This window comes from Pieris brassicae, chromosome 8 (genome assembly GCF_905147105.1).
Source record: "Pieris brassicae chromosome 8, ilPieBrab1.1, whole genome shotgun sequence".
Classification (NCBI taxonomy): domain Eukaryota; kingdom Metazoa; phylum Arthropoda; class Insecta; order Lepidoptera; family Pieridae; genus Pieris; species Pieris brassicae.
This window is the reverse complement of record NC_059672.1, coordinates 13,588,699-13,616,535: the sequence shown is the minus strand read 5'-3', so window position 1 is coordinate 13,616,535 and position 27,837 is coordinate 13,588,699. Positions and strand designations below refer to the sequence as shown.

Genomic DNA, 27,837 nt, shown 5'->3' with positions numbered 1-27,837 from the left:
AAAAATAGTACTCTGGCGAATCCTGGAATCCTTTTGCTCACTTTTTAACAGAATATATATAATTTGCGTCAGAGACTAATATAGAGACGGATACGAGTCCTGTAGTAGTTAAAGCCAACCAATTCGTATTGGTTATTAACTGTATATATATATATATATATATATATATATATATAGTAATAATACTAGTAAATATTGGTCGCTCTAAGTATATTACTTCTATAATATTCAACATTTCCAAATTGTTCCTAATCTGATTTAGTACTTGACAAGAAGTTTTAAATGTTACTTGTTACAACTTAAATTGATGTACCTTTCATCTTTGCTTTAAAATTTAAATTCGGTTGGGTAACGTTTCGAAAAATGTTTGATTTTCTTACGAGTTTCATGTTACGATATTGTAATGTTTCTTCTTGGTAATAATGTAGAGTAATGGCTTTTTAGAAAAAAGTAACAAAGGAGCAAGATAAAATATTTAATACAAAACACAAACAGCTAACAAATTTATTAGCAATAGATATAATCAGAAGTCACCGGCTATTTTAACCTATTTTTTTTAGTTTTGACCAATTTCTATGGTTTTAATTCACAATTGCACCGGTAGATGGGGTTTGTTATTGAGAAATTGGAATTATCAGGGGTTGGAAACCTTCGCAAAGTTATTGTCACCGATTTCTTGTCAATTACTGTTACGGCAAAACAAATCGGATTAACAAATTTAGATATGGCTTTAGAGCAATCTAAGATTGAATTTAGAAATTACTATTAAACAAATTATTCCTTGTCTATTGATATGACCACCTCATGAACTAGATCCACATAAATTGAAGTTCATTTTGATATGTTATAAACAAGTAATAATACGAAGCCGTTCTGTAAACAATATAAATTTAACTCGGTAAGAATTAAAAACAAAGGTCAAATTTATTTCGGATTTAATTTATAGTATGACGGCGAAAAAAATAACTGGTAGGCGATGAAGTTAGTAACAATTGCAGTTTTCCATATCAAAGCGGAAGAGGTGAAATTAACATATTTTAGTATAATGATAAAAATTGATTACAAATTAACTAATACTAAAATCACTTCTTGAACTTGAGTTTCCCCTTCGTTTTGGATTTAACAATTCCCTTAAATTGTTGCGTTGTAACAGCCTTTTTCCTGTAAAAAACAATATTAAATAATTAATACTTTTTCTGCGTCTACCGTTGTTTTTTTCAGTATTACAATATATGTAATCTAATTAATAATTCAATCACAGTTGTTATTTATTTTTACATTTTACATATGTTATTTTACCTATAAAACATCTTAGCGATGATTAGGTGGCGTTCAAGTATTATGTAATGAATTTGGGAGGGGCTTCTGTTGTAAAACGTTACGATTCAATAATCGAGATTGATTTACGCATTAATATTATTTTCGACTTTCCAGTACTTTACACCATATAATGGTAACTTTTGGGTAAGTGTGAGGATTGTCACAAAACGTTCAACGTAATACTTGAACGCTCCTTTATGAGCGAAAATTGATATTTTATATATATTTTTGATACAGACTTATTTTACGTTAGAAAGTCGCGGTAAGCTACAGGATAAACTAGTTGCAAAGCAAATTTCATCTTCTGTCGATCTCAAATACGTCATCTTTAATAATTTATTTCTCAGTCATTAAAAAATTCAATTATTTTACAGTAAGGAGACTTCTCCATTAATTATTAAAATATTATTTGTATACAAAAATCACTTAAGTTCATTTAAAGGACTTAATAATTCAAACAGCTTACCTCTTATTAAGATTGTTCCTAGACAGTGGTAAGTACGTGTAGGGGTCAGGTTTACCTTTCTTCTTGATGTCACCCTTTGCTTTCTTTGAGCGGTAATCTGTACCAACTGACGCCACGGATGCTGCATAACTAAGGGGTCTGAAAGATATTACAATCAATAGTATTAAAGTTACTTTTATATGATAATACGATGTCCTACAGTTTCGACGGTTCACGTATTCCATGGTTACGGTTTAAGACGTCAAGTGATAGTTACGATTAAAAAAAGCAAGAAATATATATGAAAACTACGGAATTGCTAGTGCAATCAGTTTTACAGATATTTAAGCTTTCTTTTTATTCGTATTTTTAGCAATCATCTCACCGAACACACTTTTTAATCGCGGAAACAGCAAGGTTATAGAAGAGTTCTCCCATTCAAAGATCACATATTACGAAAAGATGACATTAATTTTGACATGTATGTATGTGATAGTTTTGAAAAAAACACTATCCATATTTGTTTCGGTCAGTAAATAATCATATTATAATATTCAAACTACGTCATATCGACACGATACAAAGGTATATTCCAACTTATAGAACAGTCCAAGTTTCATAAAAATCCGATCAGTATTCTTTGAGATATCCACATTTTTTCTTTACATATCAGAAGTATTAAGTTTTTAGTAGTGTTTATATTAGGTAGTGTTTATCTTGTCGTACTGGGCACTTTGACCTCAAATACCTCCTCTTTGGTTAGGAATTTCAAATTAAAATTTGTACAGCTATTTACTCATGTATTTGTGCTTCGATGACCGTCATTCATTTGTTTTTTTTTCTGTTTGCGTCACTCATTTTACAAAATGGAAAACTTAAAATATCGCATTATTTACGAGTATGAGTTCCGCCATGGCACTAGTGCTGCGGAAACGACTCGAAGGGTGAATGATGTATTTGGCAGTCATGTTGCAAAAGAAAACACAGTTCGTTTTTGGTTCCAACGTTTTCGTTCTGGAAATTTCGACCTGCAGAACAAGCCCCGTGGACGGCCTGAGACCCAAATTGATAATGAAGTATTGAAGGCTATTGTGGAAGCGGATCCATCGCAAACCACGTCCGAGTTAGCTGCAGGCTGCGGCGTAAGTGATAAAACTGTTTTAATTCACTTGAAGCAAATTGGGAAGATTAAAAAGCTATAAAGGTGGGTACCTCACGAATTGACTGAAGCAAACCGGCAAACGCGCATCGACATTACTGAACCGGCACAATAATGAAGGTATTTTAAACCGAATCATTACCTGTGATGAAAAATGGATTCTTTACGATAATCGGAAGCGCTCAGCGCAATGGTTGGATTCTGGCCAGCCAGCCAAATCCTGCCCCAAGCGAAAATTAATCCCAAAAGTTACTTGTAAGCATTTGGTGGACTAGTGCCGGTATTATTCATTGCAGTTTTCTCAAATCTTGCCAGACTATTACGGCTGATGTCTATTGTCAGCAATTGCAAACCATGATGGAAAAGCTAGCGGATAAACAACCTAGGCTGGTCAATCGCTCCACGCCACTGCTACTAAACGACAACGCTAGACCACACAGTACACAACAGACGGCTACCAAATTAGAAGAGCTTCAATTGGAATGTCTAAGACATCCTCCGTACTCCCCGGACCTTGCTCCAACAGATTACCAATTTTTTTCGAAATTGGGACAACTTCTTGCAAGGGAAAAAATTTAACTCTGATGGGGCAGTCCAAATCGCCTTCACAGATTTTATTGATTCCCGTCCGACTGGTTTTTTAGTAAAGGGATCAATGAACTACCTATGAGATGGCAAAAGTGCATAGAAAACAATGGTTCATACTTTGATTAATTAAATATATTATATTTAAAAATATTCGACTTTTTGTTCCTCCCATACAAAACGCCAATTTCATATGTAAGGACCTAATATATGTTCACAATTATTTTAGTTGGAACCAATTTTGAGCAAGACCTTTTGTCTTGGTGCCCTTTGCTTTTAATCAGTTGTAAAGTAATCAGTCAATAAATTGTATATGTAAAGGACTATATTTACAAACAGTTATAATAAGACTTATCTCCAATAAAATTTATTACAGACTATTAGGGCGACACAGATCATAAATTCTTTTAAATCCTCAACGGAACGTATAATTTATATACACATTTTAAAAAACGATTCCGACTACTCCGTTAGACACGAAATAAATAAAAAGGAGGACGAGTGCGCAGCCAAAAAAATAATTAAATTAAGATTTTATTAAAGTTCTTAAGATTAATTAAATAAAGTGTCACCTACCGATGGATACCCTTTCCTCCAGCTTTATATTTGGAGGCGACAGTGGCTGTAGACGCTCGACTTCTTGCTGTTTTACCACTCTTTATACTAAGAATGTCATCATATTTGCGTTTGGCTCCAGATTTCAGGAGTTTCGATGGTTTTTCTTTGCCTTCATTATCTGTCAAAATGATATTGTTTAAAAATGGATTTAATTTAGGTTCGACATATGATCATTAATTTGATAACATTTTTAGAGTTAAGTTAGGAACATTTTCAAAACAAACTAACTGTACAGTTAAATTTTCTTTACCTGTATCATCAGTATCTGTATCTATATCTCCGCTAGGTTTGAGTTCATCCTCATCATCATCATCACCACCATCAAAAGCTTCATCACTGATGATGAGCCTTCCATCAGCTGCCGTCCTAAAGCCTCCATCTTTCTTCTTTTGACTTTTTTCTTCCATTGATTTCTTCTTTTCTTTCGGATCCGTCGCTACAAAAAATATTGATTCATTATGAAAAGAACTTTTATAATTTATTTCAACAAAAAAAAATCTTTCTCTAATTCATAAAGCTGTTTTAATAATACCATAAATAATATATCTAATAATATTCATGACGATATAAAAAATAAATAAAATAATAGTTAGTCGTCACTTGCTTTAACAGATGTGTTAGGCCCCAAGGGCTTAGATGGACAGAATAGAAAATAATTAAAACATTGCCATTTTTGTTGAAAAAACCTGTCATAACCGATGGTAAGGCTAGGAAAATAACCTGTAATCTTCCTAGAAGAGGACATATCAGCCAGGTCCACGATATTTTCGGGATCGTCTTGGATCCAAGCCTGGCTTCTTCCCTTTCTAGCTTTAACCTTGGGCCGTTCCTCCATTTCCTCCAGTTCAGAATCTGAATCCTTGAGAATGTCTTCCAGGGTCTTAGAGACACCTTTCACATTAAGGTTATCATCCGAATCTACCTCTTGATCCCTGTACCAAAATAAATAAAAGAAGAAAATCTAAATTTTTAGTATAAAGTGTTAGGCTAACATCAAAGTCGCCTTCATGTTACCCGAAGGTTTTGATTCAATTTCCAAATAAATGTATTTGTTTTGTAACACTCAGAAGGCTAATCACTTACCTAGAAAAATATCAGTTAATGAGGCATGATTGTCCTCATGCCTTATTTGTGATGTTAAAGACTTACTAAATACTAAATGACACAACAATACTAAACTTTTTTAGTTAATTCTGGATCCACAAATGATTTATTTCATTTAATAAAAAAAACAAACAAACATGTGTAATAATTAAAATATTTCCTTTGAAAGAGAGAAAGTAACATTGGGCTTCAAATCAAAAACTCACCTTTGTCCTTCCTTCATTCTCTTCTTCCTATTATCAATCTTTCTGATATTCCTCAGCCTACGCAACATAACTTCATCTTCTCTTGGAATCAATTTTTCCACCGTTTCAGCACCAAATTTCCTAGTCATTCGGGATAGGAAATACCCAATTTCTACCCTTGAGTGTCGCTTACAGTCCTCATTCATACAGGAGAGAGTCCTAAATATGAGTGGGAGACTACCAGCTATAACATCTTTCGGGATTACCTTTGTGTATACCTGTAATCGACGAAAATCTATATGTAATATAATATACTACTATACATATAATATTTTTATATTCTTACTTTCATGTTAAACCAACAAATCGTACAAAAAACTACCAAAAATATCTATCAACATTAACTATGAAACTTCACATGATTTTTTTAGCATATTCACACCTTAAGAAAACTCATAGCAGCAGCGACAATCTCTCTGTTGGTATTCAGCATTTGCGCAGCCACCTTTTCCAGAAGCTCCTGAACAATTGTTAGACCCATATCTTCAGATAAATTGAAAAGGGCAGAAGCTAATGCTCTGATTGTAGCTCCAACTACCCTTGGAAGTGGTGCGGCGAGACCTGCTTCTAGCATTTCTATATATGCTGTCATACCTACGGTAATAGATAATAATATATGCCATAGAAACCAGTTAGTGCTATATATATTTTTTTTTATTTGGAGTACGTTGTAAGGTGCTAAAATTAGTAAAAACTGCGCAGCTGTGTACGTTCTTTTGTCGCTTTATTATCCTACACCGCAATAGACTCGACTGTCGGCAACATGCATATGAACTTTGTAAGAAATTCGTTCTTTTGTTTACAAAACGGGATTGCTTGCAACCACAGTCCACACGGACTGTGGTTGACCATGACTAATAAGTAGTCATGGATTATCTATAAGTTTTCCTTCACTCCATTTAACGACAACTATCTATAACGCCATAGAATTCACTCCCTACAGTGTCGTTATATAGAGTCTACTCTGTATATGAAAAGCGGTGCCGTCCCTACAACATGCGGACACGATTAGCGAAATAAAGTAGTTACAAAAAACAGTGATAAAACAAACAACAATAAAAAATTCAAATGGTACATGATCTGGCTGGATCTGGTATCATTATGGGGCTTTTACCTTCGTAATAATTAATTTACAAAGAAGTTTCACTTCTGACATGTATACTTTGTACACACGCACATTTTTTTAATAAAAAGCAATCCAGAAATTCAGTTTCAAGTAATAAATAAAGAAAATAATAAAAATCACCTCCATCCCGAGTCTTCAATACATTCCCAATAGTGCTGATCAAGTTAAAGGCGCATTGTCTACACTTAGAATTAATATCCTTGGTGCATATAACCGCCTCCGCAATTGCTGACTTCAGTAGTTTGCTGTCTGCACTTAAATTTGGCGCAGATAGGCTTATAAAGTGTTCTATGCATCTGAAAGGGTATTAAATTTTATACAATAAATTGTAAAACCTTAAAATCTGCTTAAAATCTAGTTATGCAAAATACTAAATGCCTTCGATATTTGCTGGTATTCGTAAAGGTAAATGCTAAATATTTTATAAAAGGTTACACTGATTTACAGAATACAAAAATACGAAAAATGTGTCAGCTGGCATGTTTTACTAATTTTATATCCAAAAGATCACGGAATCTTTACAGAAAACCACTTACCTTAACCTAGGTGCCTTACTGCTGTCAGCCACTTTATTCAACGACGTCATCAAGAGCTTCTTGATCTTCTTAGAACTCTCTTTTAGGAACTCTTTGCAACTCTCACTCTCGCTTTTGAAGATCTCTTCTAGAATCCTATAGGCCTTTTTATGTTCCATTTCTATTAATCTAGCTTTGTCTTTATGCCTTAATTTTGTTTGCTGACCGTCCGCTTCCATTTTACCGTTTTCTTTATTTTCTTCTGTTTCATCCTTTTTGGCTTTTTTTGTTTTCTTCGGGTTTTCGAGAACTGTTTCACACAGTGGATAAACCCATTTCTCGAATAAATTAGCTATTTGGGCACTATTTTGGTACAGAACAAGTATTCGAATAATATCTAATATTGATTCGCGTTGAAAATGATTGGTTTCTGATGTTTCTAGCTGTTTTACTGAGTTATCGAAAAGTTCTTGCCGTAGCGACTGATCGCTTATTGTTAAGTAAACCTGTGAAAAATTAATTTAAAGTTTTGTTGAAGTATCGATACACATAAATTTATTAATTATTCATAATAATTCAACAAGTATTTTTGTACCGTTTTAACGTTTTTTTCTAGATGACTTAAAAAAACCGCTTATTTGTTGTTACGCTGAAACGCAAATGCGAGTCTATACTTCGAGAGCTAACAACGTCTACGGTGAGAGAACAGTATGGTATGGTAAAGGTAATTGCTACCCTGGCCAATAACGACTATCCGGTCAGTTATTAGATAGCTTAACGTTAAACAACATAAAAAAACAAGTTGAAGAAGTATTTTTATATGCATTTGTCGCACTTCTAATACTGCTATTGTTACATTAACACAAACTAGTGGTTGCCGAATATAATATACCATTTTCATTGTATTATTCTGTAAAATAAATAATATAGAAAAACTAACCTACTGTCAATATGTATTTACGCTATCTTAAGCGACAAACAAGTATTTTTGTGAAAACGATGTAATAGGGACTGTATAGTATCGAATAACAGACAGGGTTTACCCTAAACAACCGTTTTCAAGCGGGGGGTCGAGTTTGTTTTAAAAGGTGCTCGCAGTTTGTTGAAAAATAATAAATACAAACTACATATAAGTACAAAATATTCGTTATTTGCAGCTTAAAACCAATGAAGGCTGATATAACGTAGGTATAGATGATAAAAATAGCGCGCTATGTACATATTATTACAATTTTAGTGACGGGGTCGTAAGACTGTTAATACTTAACATTATAGCTTCTTCGTGGGTCACGATATAAAAATGGTTGAAAAACAATGCTCTAAGCAAATCAGAATACAAAATTAAATTATTTTACAAAAATTACTTAATATACATATAAATTTTTTACCTGTATGGTGTCCAATGCTGCCAACCGCTGTCCCTCCGCCGTATTGCCTTTCGCTGGCGTCATATAAACATTCAACAATATCGGGAGATAATTCTTCGCATATTTTGCTAATTCCAATTTATCTTTCTCAATTTCCGCAGAAGAAATTAACCTCCTCAACCCCGCCATAACAGACGATCTAAACTCCGGGTTATCTTTTAACACGGATCCTAAAACCCTCGCCATTATTTTAAAACTATCGCTTATATCTTTCGGGTTATTACAAAAGCTAGGCAACAAGGCCCATAATTGATTGCACAAAAGCTCGTACGTATGAGACCCGGGGATATCTTTAGCGTCGGCCAGTTCACGAGATTTTCGTCTGCAAAATGTTGCCATCTCCAGAATTTCTGTGGCGAAAAATTTAATGTTCGAATTCGTTATTTTCTCCTTCAATACGGGTAAAAGCCAGCTTCTGTCCAGGTTTATTGTGTCGTCCACTCGTATTGGGATTATATTTAATACAAATTCAGGTCCTAGAGACTTAATGGCGCAACCGGTGGCATATTCCGCCTCTTTCTCGTTGAAGAAATTGTGGCTTTCGCGTCGATCGTTTAATTTTTTTAATAGTGATCCAAGAGCGGATGCGATTTTATCATTTCCAATCTAATAGAAAAATAAAAGTTACTTTAGTAATAGTGTAATGACAGTAATTTGCTCTGTTGCTAACGAAAAATAAAAAAAACATAAAAAAAAATCAATGGCCCTACAACCTGTTTAAGTCTTGGCCTCAGATTTCTGTATCTGTTTCATGATCGTTTGTTTAATGAATAGGCAAGTAGGTGATCAGCCTTCTGTGCCTGACGCACGCCGTCGACTTTTTGGGTCTAAGACAAGCCGGTTTTCTCGCGATGTTTTCCTTCACCGTTCGAGCTAATGTTAAATGCGCACATAGAAAGAAAATCCATTGGTGCACAGCCGGGGTTTGAACCTACGACCTCAGGGATGAGATTCGCACGCTGAAGCCACTAGGCTAACACTGCTCCTGACTAAAAATGTTAAATCTCTTGCTACGAAGCATCGAAACAAAAAAAAAAAAGCGATAAATTTATTTTTTACAGACTCTTTAAATGTTCTCTAAAAATTACCTCAAAGCAGACAGCTATTGTCAATATAACATGCTTAATAGCTTGGTTAAATGGATTATCCAGCCCAGTTCCAATAACCTTGAAAATGCCCTCGATGTGAGCTTTGTGCTTCAGAAGGGACTCTTCTGACTCCACAGCTGGCTTTACACAGTCTAAGAGTATGGCCTAAAAACAAAGACATAAACATTTCAATATTGGCAGTTATAAAAATATTACACAATTCAATTCAGTACTAGAAGTGATACTAAACTGGTAAGGACAAAATATTCAATAGTAAACTTTCAAACTAATTAAAAATATATTTAAAATAAGAAACTAAAGTGGACTTCTTAAGAGTTCGTTCTTAAGCCTAAATTGATATTTGTAAAGATATTTTTCGGGGTTTTACAAAAGATAATTATTATTATATCTTGACCAGAGAAAGTAACGAGGGAACGAAAGGACTAGGACAGAGAGATATAATGACTGGATTCACGGGAACAATGAATTTATTTATTTCTGTTATGGTTTTATATTCAACACAAAATATAACATTAGAATAAAACTTAGTAATCAATAATTATTTTAGGCATAACTATAACTATTTCCTATTAAAAAATTAAAACAATCTAAACGAGACGATATATAGACGATAAAATATAATTTCAAAGACTCACTTTCAGTGCGTTGGTAGAAGCGGAGTTAACTTCGGCAACGTCTGAGAGCCACAACTCCGAGACACAAATATTCACAAACGGCAGCAGATTCGGTGTACAAAGATTTAAATCGAGACTGAAATGTAATTTATTGCATGTTTATTTATTGAATAAAATTAAAAAAAAATCAATGGCGCTGCAACCTTTTTTAGGTCTGGGCCTCGGATTCTGTATCTGTTTCATGATCATTTGTTAATCGAATAAGCAAGAAGGTGATCAGCCTTCTGTGCCTGACGCACACCGTCGACTTTTTGTGTCTAAGACACGGTTTCCTCACGATGTTTTCCTTCACCTTACCAGCTAGTTTCAAATGCGCACATAGAAAGCAAATCCATTGGTGCACAGCCGGGGATCGAACCTACGACCTCTGGGATGAAAGTCGCATGCTGAAGCCACTAGGCCAACACTGCTGAATCATATGATTAATCTGGTTTATAAAAGAAGATGGCACGCCAAGTAAATAAAATAGGTTTATGAAAACTTAAGTTACGATTATTTAATGATTTTTTAAATTTGTAGTTCGTCGGAATTAATTTGCAAATTTATTAAAATGGCAACACTGTCAAAGCAACAGACGACCTTACGTTAAAACTATCAATAGACATTACAACCTATATGCCTATTTAACATGATTATACAGTGAATAAAAAATACATTTAACTGGAAAGTGTTATCCTCAACAATCTTATGTTAAATTTATAAAAAACAAACAATGAAACAGACACATGACAAAAATAACATGTTCTTATTACACTTACCAGGCCAAACACCCATATCCCTGTTGCAAGACAGTGGTCCATGCTAAAATCTGTCCGGTATCATTGGCCGGGGGCCGAGCAGCCATCAAAGCCCTAGTCAATTGCACGGCCAAATTACCCGTTATGTTACAAATATCTTTTGGTGCGGCGAATAACGCGTGCAATGTATGAAGACAACACGTCTTTATGTATACATTGTTGTGTGTCATTAGAGATAAAATAGCTTCACATATAGTCTGTAATGGTAATATTATTCTAAATTTAAATTGTAAAACTTTATTTGGCGTAATAGACAACAGTTGACATCTTCCTAAACAGTTACACAAAAAAATCTTTGGTTTTAATCATTATCAGGATGTAATTAAAATAAACACAAATGATGATAGAGCATAATTTACAATGAGAAATAGTCATTTTCGATGAGTGTAACATTTACTATTTATAAATTAATATAGATTGATTATGTAAAGTTAATATGAATTATTAAAAAAAAAAACATTTGCCACCTAAGTACATAGTCACAAACTTAATGAAAAGAATTTAAAATTACCTTTATATTATCCTTGCTAAAAACAGGCAACACATCGCGCAATAATGTCAAAGTGTGCAACACTGTTCTGTGGCCAGAGAGTAATGCTTCTGCTTTTATTTGAGATAAACAATAGTCTGCAACACGGTTTGATGCTGGATGTAATTTGATTATCTAAACAAAAATATTGCATTATATCACAAACTGGATTTTATATATAACATATATACATTTCTTCTACTGTAGAAAATTTTAGAACATTCATATTACTTGAAAATAGGCACAGCAAATAAGCTTAATCATAGGCTTGAAGAATTTAGCAGACTTATAAGAAGAATCTATTAGAGAACCCAACCCAATGTATTTATCCAAAGCTATATCATTAAAGTTCTTAATTAATTTAATAAATGGAGAATGTATAATACATATAGGCAAAAGAAATTACCTTATTATTATCCTCCGAAGGGATCATAAAACAACTGCCCCGAAGAACGGATGTCACACCATGTTGCGCTGCCTTTCTAACCTGAAATTTTTCACAAAACATAAATTTATAAAACACTTATAACTTCTTCTTTTAGAAATTTTTATGGAACTCTACAAAAATATTATCAACATTTATACTACTCCTAGGTTTTCTTTAGTGCATACTTTCTGGCTAATAAGTAACATTTCTTATTTTCATGTCACATTTGACACCATACAACCATTATTTAATATTATTATTTTGGTTTAGTGGAGAAGCATAAATAAAAAAAACTCCGACTCACTCACAGAAAACTTACTAAGACCTTACTAGAATTAAAATTATATATACTGTATTAACCTTTGGCTTAGAATGAAGAGCAAATGCAAGCACACAGTCAAAGATCTTCATAGTAGAGGAACTACCCCATAGTGCATATTCTTGTGCTCTTAGCAAGACAGAGAGACAGCCTATGGCACTTCGTAACAATGTGCCATTTTCTGTCTGTTCATTTTTCTCCAGTAATTCAGTAAAAATAGTAGCTGAATCTGAGAACTGTTTGCGTAGGACGGCTTGTGGTACGGATTTTATGCCCATTGATAGTAAAGATATAGTTGCAACTAAGCTTTCTTCACCTTCTGATGATTTAAGCGCTTGCATCTGAAAATAAACAAATGCTTTTGAAGATGGCCACAAACAACGGTAACTGTACCTATCAAAGTAAATGGGACAACCTCACTCTCATCGTTTGATACAAGGAGTATACCACAAGGCTCAATACTTGGACCTTTTATATTTTTACCTATATAAATGAACTACCATTTCTGGCAACAGCTTCACGAAATAGCTTACTTAAAACGAACGAACTGTTTGCTGATGGCACTTCGCTTTTATTACAGTTATACGACGAGATCCATCACTTGAAAATGTAAACAGTGCAATCTTTATTGTATATAGTATTGTCTTTTGTTAACATAGCATTTACACATTAAGAAAACACTTTTTAAACCAATTGAAGCTATGTATTATTATTATAAGATTATAATTATTTACATAATTTTAAATTTAATTTGTTTCCGACGTTTAGCGTGCTTTCCGGCGTGCGTATAATAATAATACATAGCTTTGATCCGTTTAAAAAGTGTTTTCTTAATCTTTATTGTAGCTTTATGGTTTAATGCAACTAATCTTAAGCTATGAACACAAAATGTATTAAGTACTCAATAACAAAATTATAAATGTGGATAAGAACATGTTCTTAGGTACTCACAGTGGTTGCCTGGGAGAGATAAGGCCGCCAGTTGCCCTCTTTTTAATTTAATTATGTTCAGTTTTATATTATGTGTGCAACAAAGTGTTAATAAATAAAATAAATATTACTTTACATTGTAAACTTTAGTGAAGCCCACACATAGGAAGTCTCTCGAATAAGCTAAAACTCGGCAGCATTTGCCATTTAAAAAAAATACGTGATTTGAATGACGAAAATGATGCAATCTATTTTAGTTATTTTCATAGTCTTATTAATTATTTTCATTTAATTATCTCTTGTCACTTTTGTGGGGTAATGCAGCTGATATTTAATTGACATTTCGAGTACAGAAGCGGGCTATTGTAGCAAACTATGCCCTATCTCCACGATCGAAAAAAATTAAAAGTATTGTTTATTTTAATTACAGCAAATATTTTATATGAACCGATTAATATAGATTCATTAAAAAAATAGTAGTTTCCATAACTATAATACTCGTAAAAAAGACAAAATTAGTACCACAATCTCAAGTCTGCATTTTGCACATTATTTTTAAATAAAATCCATAGTGATACACCAGTCTTGTCAATACATAAATTTGAATTGCATGGTAAAAGAAAGCTATCAATCAATTTATTATAAAATGTAAGCAAAACGTCGCCCACGTGCTACCAATTATTTCATTATTATTTTGTATTTATCTGTTCAACTTTATAGTTCAGGAACTGTTAAATGGTCACTAGAATGTCATTGCTTGTGTTGTGGTACATCGTATTCGTGAACGCGTAATTGAACGTGACTAGTTCGACTTGGATTGGTGTATATACGGGTATGTATTAATTATTTTCTACCTCGATTCACCAAGATAATTTATTATGTAAGTATTTGTATGAAATAATTTTACCGCACCTCTCTGTCAGATTGAGAGAATTGCATATCTCATCTCATGACATGTCACGAGGATCACAAAGAAATGGTTGCAGGTGCTAACAAACATTTTGTACAAGAAAACCTCGGCAATTCAAAAGAGTGACAGATATTAACTTGCCACTTCTGCTCATCCATTCAACACCCTTGTTTTGAGAACTGGCAGTAAATGTAAATGTAGAACTATTTTTTTTACTGTCATAAGGATACATTAAGTTACCTACATTAATAAATGTTGTTTTTTTTCTGACCACTTCCATAGACATAATATAACTGTAAAAGAATGCTATATGGAACCATGGAAAGAAGTTGATCAGTAAATTTCATACCAAAGCAGCAAAATATTCTGTAGTGGTTTCCTTTCCTCCCTGTTCTTTGATCACTTCAGTAACAGCTGCTAGCACAGCCAACATCTCTTTATGTACTGCATTGTTTGAGTCAAATCTTGTCAGAAGTCTAAAATATTTAAATATAAAATTTTATAGAATTAACTAATAATTATAAAAAATAAAGATTATTATTGCAAAATTGTTGTATTGGCGTCATCCCTGACATCAAGCATTCAAATCACGGCTGTGTGTGAAATGGAATTATCATTCTATGAGCACAACTAACACTGACTCCCATGGCATGTCTCAAACAAAATATTAATAATAAGTGTCAGACTATAATAATGAAAGTAATTTAGATACTGATGCAATTTAATAAAGAAATAATATGAAAAGACTTATTTCATTTACACTTACTTGCTAAAGCTAATATTTGAACATTGACTCCAATCGGAAGCAAATGTCTGGAATGTTTTAAAGGTGCCAGACTTTTGTGAACCAGTGTATTCAGTTTCATCTTCTTCACCAGTATGAACCGACATACTCTCAAATTCTTTACTTATTACATCTTCATCTACTTTTTTACTATGTCCGTAGAGAGTAATGGCATCATGTTTTTGTAGAGCTTGCTGTGTTAGTCCGGAGCCACCTTAAATTAAATCTCCAGGTTGTGTAAAATATTGTTAAATCTCCATGTTATACTAAATCTATAAAAAAACTTTACGGGTACTATTGTAACGCTTAAAGGTATTAAATCTTTTTAACTTTAATCTACAATACATATACATATAATTATTACCTAGGTTTTCTTGAAAAAACCTGGACTTTGCTATTTCCCGGTACTTTTGTGTTTTCGGATTTGAATTTGAAGAATGACCCTTTTGCCATCTCTTGCCCTTTGATTTTCCCTTTATTTTGGATCTAAATTTTCCCATGGCTTAAATTTTTTATTTCATAGCACTACAAAATCAAAACACACGTGGTTTTGGTTCGCAGCACGGTGCACAATTAACACTTGACAAATTGACAGTTCACTGACATAGCAATTCACTGTCACTTAATGCAGCAATAATTAGTTATCTAGAATAATCAACACAAGAGAATGCAAAAATAACTCAAATATATCAAGACAAAGGCAATATTATTTTAATTGTTGAAATAAAATAATTGATAATAACAAAAATATAAACAGCGTTTGCGAAAAACCATGCATGCAAATTACATAAGTTTAACAATAGCTTGATAAAAGTTTAAATTAGAGTTCATTTGTCGGTCAACTCCACAGAGTACAATCTTAACTGTCATCTATGACTTCTTAACTAGTTTCATTTATATAAAGGAACATCACTAGGAAGTTTTTCTCAATAATATTTTTTCTTCATTCAACTCGCATTCTTGTTTCATTGACGTTCCGCTTGTTTGTAAATAATAACCGCTGGAAATAGTACGCAATGTGAAATACACGCATTCCTCAACCGCAAGTGTACATTACGTAAACTTTTGCTACTGTTAAACAAATCCGTAATTTGGTTAATCTAAGTCTAACCTATTCCTATAAAAATTTGAAGAAAAAAATTCTTTATTTAATGTGAAATGTGATTAAAAAATGCCGCCGTTTAGAAGAAAGAAGGCCTCTAAATCATTCCCAGTTAAAGTGTGTACATTGGACGCTGAGTTGGAATTTAATTTAGAGGTAATGTTTTAAAACATTAATTCAAAGATTCATATTAGAACTAATGAAGTAAGGTTTTATCGTGAAATATAACAATAGGTTCATTGTGTGAGTCATGCCGTGACCCCAGGGTCAAATATCTTAAATTTGCACATAACTTTACATTTATCGTGTTTTATTGCTATTAATTATTAAATTACGTATGACACTAACAAGGATTCAAGTATCATTAATAAAAAAACTGTTTATATAGTTTGAAGGTATTATGTATTTACGAATGCAATGTCAAATAACTGAACCGTTTTTAATGATTTTGAAAGGTAATTATAAAGTAAAGCAGTTTACGTAGGGTATAAACCACATTATTGTGATAAGGACATTTGAGTCCGACACAATTACAAATATCACTTTTCCATTATACCTAGTTTGAATTAATAATCAATAATTTAATTCAGGATAACATAATGTGGGAGACATTATGGTCATAATAAATTTTTGATATCACGAAAATCATTTTAGTGGCGAGCAACTGGGAGAGATTTGTTTGACCTTGTATGTAGGACTATAGGACTAAGGGAAACATGGTTTTTTGGCCTTCAGTTTGAGGATACAAAACATTTTATCAGTTGGCTGAAATTGGATAAGAGAGGTAATTTTTTTAGTGTTGAAATTTGGCTACAACAATATCCTATTCAATAACAAAATTCAACAGTATATCTATATGGATATACAAAGCTTTGAATATAATATATGTGCCATGAAAGTTTAAACTTATAACAACTAGATAAGAACAATCTAATTTTCTTTTGTAATAATATTATTATTTGTCATTAAAAAGTGTCACCAGAGTAAAAAATTAAAATTTTCTATATTCATATAAAAAATAAGTTAATATTATCTAATTGATATACATATTTCAGTCCAAGAACAATGTGTCTCTCAAATGCCAGGCACTCCATTTATGCTATTGTGCAAGCTTTATCCTGAAGATGTCGCTGAGGAACTTATTCAAGAGGTCACACAACACTTGTTGTTCTTGCAAGTGAAGCAGGCTATATTAAGTATGGATATATATTGTCCTCCAGAAGCATCAGTTTTGTTAGCTAGTTATGCTGTCCAGGCTAAAGTAAGATTAGATTTCATTACTTTATAAAATTGAAGTATTTAAATACATATATATTAAACATCAACATGAAAAATGTTTATAGTAATTGGTTTAACATAATAAAAATAGTTAATTTGTGGGTCTTATATAGCCGCAGTCAAACAAATTACAGACTATAATGCAATTTTCCAAAATGTTTCTTTTTAAATTACTGAGGGAAAAATATTCAAGGCACAAATCTCTGCTACATTAACCAGACCTTATATTAACAAACATCAGTCCAAGTATTTTCATTGTATTTAGTTATAATCATATATTTTATTGATATTTCAGTATGGGGACTATGATGAAAGTGCTTATAAGCCAGGTATGCTCGCCAGTGAAGATCTTCTGCCTCAGCGCGTCATTGATCAGTATCAGATGACCCCTGAGATGTGGGAGGAAAGGATTAAAATATGGTATACTATTATGTGCCTTTTGTTGGATTATAAAATTAATCAATGTACATTTTACTTGAAAATATAATATATGTATATCAATTCATAATTTAGTTATATTTATACAGAAAAATGATTGATAAATATAATTAACATTTATACATATAATAAATGTTGTCTTAACAATGATGTATTTCTTATTCAAACGGCGCCACCTATGCTTAGCATGTTTTCAATTATTTTAAATTGTTACAAGTTGATAATATAGAAGTTATAAAAAAAGACAATGGTTTTCATACCTAACATTAGAAATATACTTTTCAGGTATGCAGATCACAAAGGTATGTCGAGGGATGAAGCGGAAATGGAATATCTCAAAATAGCCCAAGATCTGGATATGTATGGAGTTAATTATTTTGCTATAAATGTAAGTAAATAAATACCTTTTGCTTATTGGGGTAGTGTATTATTTTAAGTTACACATACAACTTGACTGATATAAGTTTATAAATATTTATATATAATTAAAATCATGCTTGATCATATAAATTGTATGAATGTTAAAGGGAAATTAATTTGCATGATAAAGGTTGCACTTAAACAATATTTTATGAGTTTTTAACAATTTTTTTAAATAAAATCTATTTCTTTTCAGAATAAAAAAGACACAGATCTCTATCTAGGTGTCACAGCTCTAGGTCTAAATATATATGAAAAGGACAATAAACTCCAACCAAAAACTACCTTTCCATGGTCAGAGATCAAACATATTTCATTTGATGATAAGAAATTCGTTATCAAATTCGTCGATAAATCAGCAAATAACTTCATTTTTTTCTCGCCAAAAGGGATGAATAAATTGGTGAGTTTATCGCGTCATTATATTATCTCGCCCATATAGTAATTTTGGAGCTAAAGTTAACGTGTGACGAAAAGACGCCGGTAAAAGGCTTTTCCAAATATTTCATCCAAACGATAAAAGGAAAAAAAAATCGCTTTGAAAAGGCAAGTCATAGCAAAAAAAATTTTGGTCCTTCGATCCGACTGGTGCGTTTGAAGGGATTTCCACTGGTCTCTATAAACCAACATATACGAGAGGCCCTGCTGTCGATATTTAAATCACAGGGATGATTATCTATATTGATCACATTACCATTTCCATACATATTAGATTATCGTTAACAGGTCACACCGAAAAATAATATGTATCCTGTTGTAGATATTAGACCTGTGCATCGGTAACCATGACTTATACATGCGCCGGCGCAAGCCCGATACTATGGAAGTGCAGCAGATGAAGGCTCAGGCCAAGGAGGAAAAAGTGGTAAGTCTACTTGAAGGACATTTTTTTATTGCTATGTAAATGTGTTTATATTTACATTGTCTAGAACTGATAACCATTAAATATTGCAGCTTGGGAACTAAATAAAGCAAGCACGATGTAATATTGGTTTGAATTTTTGTGCAAATAAATACATATAAAACTGTGTTATAATTGATATTCTGTCGTCATTATAAAAGTTTAACATATGCAAATTCACAATCTATTTAATATAAAGATTTAGAATTAGAAATTAATTCGGAATTCTAAAATTACGAAATGAGGTTAATTAAAATATACTATTATAGTTTGTAAATATGCATTTGAATTGTCATATTCAGCGTCGACAAGTAGAACGAAATAAATTGGCTCGCGAAAAGCAACTGAGGGAAGCAGCGGAAAGGGAAAGGGCCGCGATGGAACAGAGATTGTTGCAGTATCAAGAGGAGATACGTCTTGCTAATGAAGCTTTGGTATGCTATTTTTTCATTCACAAAATCTACGTTTTGTTTAAACTGTGTGTTTTTATAAAGTTATCAGGTTTAAACAAAATAGTGTACATTTTATATCTATCCATATATAATTTAAAAGAAACAATACATATATTTTTTTAATTTTTATGATTTCTGAAATTAGTTATTTTAACTTTTCTCGTAGTTTTAAGAATATATTTTGCTTTAAAACTTATTACAAAACTGTTGCTATAAACAAATTGTAATATAAAAAAGAACGAACATCAAAATTATTTCAGCGTCGTTCAGAAGAGACAGCAGAGCTGTTAGCTGAGAAAGGAAGAGTGGCAGAAGAAGAGGCATCTCTTCTAGCACAGAAGGCGGCTGATGCTGAAAGGGATAATGCTCGATTGAGGTTGTCTAACATACGGACTGAAGAGGAAAAGGTAGGAAGAAATAAATAATAAACGTTACATAAATTCTTTAAATATTTTCAATGGCTTTGCCAATTCTTTATTTCATAGTAATAGATTTCATAGAATAGTGCCTCTTCTAATCCGCGACATTTCATAGTGAAATGTAAAAATTAAATTTTGTAATATCAGTCGGTTGATTTGGGAGTTTAGTTCCATTGTTTCATATTTCATGTTTGTGATCTGTTTTTTCTTCTTTTCTTCCAAATATATGTTTTTGTATTTTTAAATTTTGGTTTTGTGTAAAATTAGCCGTCACTCCAAGATATTCGGTTCAAATAAGTTTTGCTAGTGACAGCAACATAAAGATGAGCTGGACTCAATTACAAATACAAACACAAACTAATTGTGTTTGTATTTTTTTTTTTCTTGTTTCTGCCTTAATCAAATAAATGTTTATAGTTTCAATTTTATTTGTTTATTTGTACAGGTACATTTAGAACGAAAAACCCGCGAAGCAGAATTCTTAACTGCGCGTTTAGTGGAGGAATCAGAAAAACGCGCGGCGGAAGCCGATAGGCTTAAATCGGAATTACTAGCGGCGAGAGTAGCGGAAAAACAAGCGAAGGAAAAACTACTCAACTTCCTTAGTAGGACTTCTACTGGGTCTCTACCGCCGGTAAGGGAATACTTAATTATCTATGATGGAAGAAAAAGAAACAATTTCGTATTTTGGAATTTACGTATATAAAAGTAAACCTTTGAACGATTCGGCCACGAAAAAAGAATTAAACAACTTCATATAATGATTTATTAGCATGCAAAAGGAATAATAATATATAAAGAAAAAAACATCAAATAAATATACAAAAAAACAAGGATCTCAAAATAGAAATCATAATTTCCAGCCATCAACCGTTCCATCTTCTCTCTTCCCGTCTACGTGCTCTCTCCCGGCGGAGTTGAGTTGTGACGGTGTCGGAGTACTACAAAACGGAGGCTCCACACCACCGGAGCCCGAGTTGAATTCCTACCAACTACTTCCTGATGACTCGGATCCGCACATCCATCGGCTGTCGTTGGAGATTGAGAAGGAAAGGTAATCATTTTGAATAGTGTAAAATTTATAAGGTCTTTATACAACGTAAAGAATTCATGTTACTATGACATTTAATTGATAGAGTGAAATATTGAATAATATAAAGATTCAAGTCAAAAGTTTAGGATTTCTTGTTTTCTTTTTTTTATCACAGATTTTCGAAGATATTTTTTTTGAAAATTTATTTATTTTAAATTAAGAATAATTATCAATCTTCAAAAGATGTTATTAGTAACTGTTTTGCCGTTTAACTTCCAGGGTGGAATACCTCGCAAAATCCAAGCATCTTCAACAGCAGTTAGACGAACTGCGTTGTGAATTCTCGGTTTTGCGAGTGGAGCAGCAACCAGGAGCCACCTTGGACAGGATTCATGAGGCTCAGACGAGGGCCGGAGATGACAAGTACTCCACTCTACGGCGGCTCAAACAGGGCTCAACGAAGACACGACTTGCCTTCTATGAAGAGCTGTGAGGTGAGATCGAAAAACGAGAAAAAACTGGAGCTATCCATGACCTTGGCCTCACGCTTATGTAATCCTTATTTGTTAAATCGGTTTTAAGAAGTAAACATTCGGTTCACGTGTAATTAAAAATAATAGTATAACTGAAATTGTTAATATAATTCTTATAACAAAAATAAACACGATTCATATATAAGGGTTTAGAAACTACATAAGTGTGACTTCCAATTTTTTTTTATAGAACAGGGGCCAAACGGGCATGAGGCTCCTTATTTTAAGTGTTACCGCCGCCCATGGACACTAAATGCCGAAGGGCTCGCGAGTGCGTTGCCGGCCTTTTAAAAATAGGTACAACTTTGCCTTATGTAAAAAACGTAACGGATTTTGACAATCTCGTTTTTCAGTCTTTATATAATAATTTATTTATGTATTTATACTTTGTTACCATACTATACATAGTTATACAATCAAAAAACGTAAGTAAGTAGGTTACATAAGTTATTAGGCAACAGGCGGCCTTATCGCTAACAAGCGATTTCTTCCATAATCTATGTTTCAGAAGAATATTTGTAATATTTTTTAATCTATGACATGCTTTTTCGCAGGTGAAAGTACAATGACAAGCAATGCCACAAATATGTATTATTCTAGGACATGGAAGTGACAATTTGAATATTTTATTTCTCTTCGTAATTAGCACCTAGGTTTTGAACAAAGCGCATAATTTTTATATGTTCATTTTTATGGGGAAGATTTGGTTATTTTTTTAAATTTAAATAATAGTTAATATTTCAACATAAGTTACTAGTGTTATTCATATATTTTACCATGTTCCTAAATATTAAAAAAAAAGTGTGTTTACTTATGTACGCGTTAGAAGTTACACTTCTTTGGCATAACAATAAAAAAATATTCTACGTTTGTAGAAAAAACTAACCTAACAATAATAAAAAAGTATTTTTTTAAATACCACAAAGTAAAATGTTGTCTATAGCTAACTTCAGGGTGTCGGTTTTGTGACGGTGAGCGCGCGCATCGTAAAAAAATTCCCCTAACGCGCCAAAAGAAGTATAACTTCAAAATATTATAGGTCCTCTGGGAGTTATATATCATATCAGCAATTTAAAGATATTTTATATCCGTGGACTCTTAATGCTGTTCAACGGCTATCTACTCAGTTGGTTTATTTAATGTGTTTAATTCATTATTACCTGGATCGGTTTTCGGCTAATGAAACAGTTAGAAATTAGTTTAACTGTTTACGTTTTTCTGAGAGTCGAACTTAATACTCCTCTAATTAATTAAATTTACTAATAAACAACCAAGATATGAAAGTGGTTGAACTGTATTTATATGATCTCTTTTTTATTTAAATCTATTGGATAATGCTTATTTATTATGGCGGAAGTAGTATCTGCAAATAATAATATTGGCTTGTCTATGGTCCCGCACGCTATGCGCATTCAACACCATTTTATTACAGTCAATCCCTAATGTTATTAGTTTGAAAATCTATTAGTAGCTAATATATTATTCGTTCATTCAAAAATAACAGTTTAAGAGTGCAAAAATGTCATTAACTACTCTAAAACATTTTTATTCTCTATTATTTAAGATCTGCTTTTATATTTTAGGAAATTGTTTATCCTTTTTGCAAGTCATAGGTTAGGTTTTAATATCTCGACTAATATGTATTAATATATTTAATTCGGAATTGACATTTGAAATATTACATATTATTGCCATATATCATTTGCGTAGCTATTGTCAAATAGTTTTATGTGATCAATATCAGACCATTCTGTTATGTACCTTTACAATTAGTATAAGTTCATAATTATATAGATTTTAGTATAACAAATATCCACCGTAATTTGAGATCGCTAAACACTTACTAAACGTAATTAAAACTTTCTAATATGGTAATACTATAACATTAAAAGTCACTACTTACATTACGTTTGTATATGTCACCGTAAAATTGTAAATACCGTTAGATTGTAATCTATCTCGCGACATTGTGAACCTCAAGGTACTGCTTACAATTTAACGTCGTGACACGTTAATCGAAGTGAAACCCTCAAATTACAATCTTCAAATTGTCGACTTTCTGAAGGCTATCGCTGATTGGTCGGCTTTATAATTTGACGGTTTCACTTCGATAGAATACAATCTACCGAATAATACGTTAAATTGTAAGCAGTACGTTGAGGTTCACAATCTTTCGACAGTTCACAATGTCGCGAGATAGATAACAACCTAACTGTATTTACAATTTTAAGGTGACATATATATAAGAATGCCTAACATATGACAGTATTCGTAGCACGAGCAATACGCAAAATCGACAAAGTAACAATATTATTTGGTATGATAAATAATAATCATTTTTAGAGCAGCAAATTGCAGGCATATTTTAAACTAAACGTAAGGACGAACAACATTATTTTTAAAAAATGTATGATTTGACAATTCCAATAAGTTTTGCTTAGTCTAGGCTTTCAATCTTGGTTTAACGTAGTAAACAATTATTTGTTGTCAAAAATGATTTAATCGTATTAACGTATACGAATACTATAGTAAAGTTCGTGCTAAAACCTTTGGATTTAATAAGTATTGCGGTTTTAAGAAACATAAATTACCTGATAGTAATGAACGGATCCAATCAGATATACTATGTAGTCATCAGACCGTAAACAGGTCGATGATCATTTTTAAGCTCATACTTTGAAATGGAGTAAAATAAATAATATGTATTTATAATTGTTATGTGTATGTCTTCCATACTAATGGTCATCTTGTGGCCCGATTTTTTAATTGGTAAGTTCGTGATTTGGCCCAGCCATTAATTGAAGCTAGAAACATAGGTTGATATTTTTATGAAATATTTCATGGGGCTACAATATATATATATATATTTATATGTTTAAGCCATTTTAAGGAATTGTGTATTTTGTGACGAAATAATTATGATGTTTGTGACGACTTATGTTCAATCAAGTGCCTTGCGTAATATAGAAACAATTTTGTAAATAAATATTTATAACTTTTTACTGAGCTGTTTTTTTCTGATATAAAATCCATCAGAATTTTTATATCAGTACACCATTTATGTTTAAAAATGTTATGTAAATGTAAAAATTTATTTATTTATAAGATTTCTGTTAACTTTATTCAAATAAGTTTAAGTTTTTACATTTACAAACAAATAACTTGGTATTGTGCAATTTTCACTTGAAACATATCCCTAAGTGCATTCTCCAGATAAAAAAAGTTCTTTGGTGTATTGTTTAGAAAAAGACTCTGATATAAATGGTGTAATACCTAACATAATTAAATTTAAAAAATGGTGTATGAATGATTTCATTAATTAAACATACATTTCAACATCAACGTTTTTATTTATTACAATTGTAATGAAATAAGTAATAACATATTTTAACTATGTTTCTATATTGCAATAATAATATATACAATAATAACTCGTAGTGAGCTGATAAATGGTATATTGCAATTTTTATATAATATAGTGAAAACAACAGTAATATGAATCAAATGAAATAAGTAATGTTTGTTCCACTATATTCTATTTTTTTAAATTAAATTTTTAACATTTAAGGAATAAATAAAATAGTATAACCTTTAGTATAAAGCAAGCAAACAATATTACAATCATTCATTATAAAAAAATATAATTATTTAATACAAAAAAAATCACACATGTAGTATAAACTATGTAGTTTACATATGTCAAAGAGAATATTTGGTATAAAATTATGATTATTGATTTTTATTTTTGCCTTTTAAGTTTCTATTCATTTTTTTTACTATAGTAGTATCTATAAAGTATGAAGTTAAGCTCTTTACTAACTTATATTTTAGGATTAAAATTATTGTTTCCACATATTATATTATATCTTGTGATGTTTAAGTAATAAATGTATTTTAAACAAAGTTTCATCAGTTATTCCTAAGATAAATCTATTACAATTAATTGTGGTAGAAGTTTTATTATCCAGAACTGTAAAGGGAAATTCTAAATTTTGAAATTGTTATTTGATTTCCATTCTCCTACATATACTATTATAATAAGTTATAGGCAAAATAAATGTTATACTATAGAAAATCTTTTAGTGACACAAAATAATGATAGCTTTTAAAAATACTGACATAATACACAAGCAGTCCTTGACTCAGGCTTTATTATACAGCCTCTTATAACTAACACTAGTACTGCTGTCACAGAATTCATTCATGATTATTCTACACAAAAATAAGTGAAACACAACTATAAGTAAAATAATGGACACCCAGAACAAGGGATTCAGTCCACCTAAACTATGACCATGTTTGTGTAAAGCTATGACATGGGATTCATGAGGAGGAGCCTCTATGACTTCATGCACATGAATTGCATGCTTTAAGTCCTCCATGTGCTGTTTATCTGCCGTAATATACAATATCGCCGTCAAGGGCTCTGTTAACTTCACTGGGAAATATTTTCTATATGGACCAAGTTGAACAGCTGAGTCCAGACATCCACCATCACATGCATAGTACGTTCTATCAGAACGATCAAGTGCAACAAAAATAGCCGCTTTGTTATCCTCTTGTAGAATAACACTAATATTTACATGAGTTAAATTACCATAATTAACACGGCGGAACAAAAAATCTCTGTGAAGTTTTGATGGATGTATATTATATTCAAGATGTTGGTTGCTAAACCGCAAGCTACCAAAGCTTAATATCATTGCCTGGTTCACCCCACTTGCTCCGGCTCTTAATAGATTATGGCAACCCTGCTTCTCCAATGTCAACATCCATACACTAGCAACATTATTTAAATTCTGTAAAGAATTTAAAGGCTTCCATAAGTTAAATGCATCTAGTGTTGAATACCCACTATAACAACCTTCTGAATATGTCAGACTGCGAAGAATCTCTGTTTTTGTAGATGGTTTTATGTGATTTTCATGTTCAAAACTTCGTACTTGTGAGAGAATAGCATATATTGTAGCATTTATTCTATCACCATTTATTACACCATCAGCTTTAGAATCTGAAATATAGAAGCCAGTATCCCAAAGGCTTTGCCAGACTCTAGCATGGTTGTCTCTCAATAACCTAACAGCTGAGTGATCTCCAGTTAAGGAAATTACCTTTTCCATTTCTTTGATAGCTTTTTTCTCAACTATATCTTTTTGTTTAGCATAATCATCTTGTTTTATTGGTTGACTGTATTGAACTGTACTAAGAATCATTATATCTATACCATCTCGGGCTTCTACTTGTATATTATTACTCATTTTTCGACATACAACAGCTGCGGCTATGACATTATCACTGTCTGGTAAATGAATCATACCTGTTACTACCTCATACTCTTTGCTATCAACACCTTGATGTAACTTTATAGTTTGTTTAACAGCTGTTTGCCAATCAGATAATCTCGGTGAAGTCATATGCAATTTCTTTGCTACATTTAATGGATTGCTAACTAATATTTCTTGAACAAATAAAGATGGAATAGTTCTATGTGCATAATATTGGTAGGATACTTTAATGCCAGAAGAGCTGCACTGAAATCTGTGAACTATACCGTTTTTGTAGTCAACTAAAGTGGATTCTTTCATATCATAATCTTCAACAATGTACAATGGATGATAATATAAAGGCAGAGATAGTGTTCTGCCATGTTTGATATTTAAGTGTGCATCATGCTCTAATGAAATTCCAAGTAGACCATTTCCAATATAAGGCACATAATTATGACTTAAGGATGATAAAGTTGCTGCTGATTCAAGTCTCAGATAAGCATCGTATTGGTTTAAGGCATCTTGGAAAGGGTTTATGAAGTTCTGATGGCAAACATTTTGACTGCTTGCTAAGGAGCCATCTCTACTAAATATTGAATTTAATACTGTTGGTCCAAGGTACAATATTAAAAATACTAAAACAAGAAGTATAAGTACCAACTTTTTCCGAGTCAGGGGTCCGTCTGTGATTCTATTAATGCGGCGAAATATCTCTCCGGCTCTTCGACTCATTTCACTGTAGTTAGGCCTTTCCATGCCAAGGTTCTATAGTTAATCACCTACTTGGTTGTTAGTATTATGTTTTAGTGAATGTTTAGACAATTATTTACATTTCCACAATATTTAATGTAGTTTGTATTTATAAAAACTACCCTTCACAAATAACAATACATTTCACTTTGTAGATAACCTAATGAAATAAGAAGTTATGATACAACAGACTAAATAATTACAATGACAGACGACTGACA

The 27,837-nt window shown here is 32.1% G+C and overlaps 3 protein-coding genes across 3 annotated transcripts; 1 reads left to right on the top strand and 2 right to left on the bottom strand.

Annotated features, from left to right (window-relative positions):
* Nucleotides 1-918: 918 nt before the first annotated feature.
* LOC123712958 (RRP12-like protein) lies at nt 919-15,608 on the bottom strand. Its single transcript, XM_045666371.1, has 19 exons — nt 15,388-15,608; nt 15,006-15,237; nt 14,589-14,715; nt 12,441-12,740; nt 12,060-12,140; nt 11,636-11,788; nt 11,086-11,321; nt 10,289-10,403; nt 9,633-9,797; nt 8,506-9,150; nt 7,139-7,623; nt 6,723-6,898; nt 5,859-6,070; nt 5,438-5,694; nt 4,848-5,059; nt 4,378-4,563; nt 4,086-4,245; nt 1,787-1,924; nt 919-1,161 (listed from the first exon to the last, which is right to left on the bottom strand). Exons 1-19 carry the CDS (start codon nt 15,521-15,523, stop codon nt 1,083-1,085), a joined length of 4,095 nt encoding a protein of 1,364 aa, XP_045522327.1. The 5' UTR covers nt 15,524-15,608; the 3' UTR covers nt 919-1,082.
* Nucleotides 15,609-15,932: 324 nt separating this feature from the next.
* LOC123713528 (merlin) lies at nt 15,933-22,370 on the top strand. The gene is made up of 13 exons (XM_045667236.1): nt 15,933-16,281; nt 16,780-16,909; nt 17,181-17,386; nt 17,699-17,823; nt 18,127-18,229; nt 18,458-18,664; nt 19,022-19,126; nt 19,465-19,596; nt 19,875-20,021; nt 20,479-20,667; nt 20,897-21,087; nt 21,346-21,560; nt 22,154-22,370. The coding sequence occupies exons 1-12, from the start codon at nt 16,195-16,197 to the stop codon at nt 21,557-21,559; spliced, it is 1,836 nt and encodes a 611-aa protein (XP_045523192.1). The 5' UTR covers nt 15,933-16,194; the 3' UTR covers nt 21,560; nt 22,154-22,370.
* A 2,930-nt stretch (nt 22,371-25,300) lies between these two features.
* Nucleotides 25,301-27,782, bottom strand: LOC123713517 (uncharacterized protein KIAA2013 homolog). The gene has a single exon (XM_045667224.1). The coding sequence runs from the start codon at nt 27,620-27,622 to the stop codon at nt 25,742-25,744; it is 1,881 nt and encodes a 626-aa protein (XP_045523180.1). The 5' UTR covers nt 27,623-27,782; the 3' UTR covers nt 25,301-25,741.
* Between the last annotated feature and the right edge of the window lie 55 nt (nt 27,783-27,837).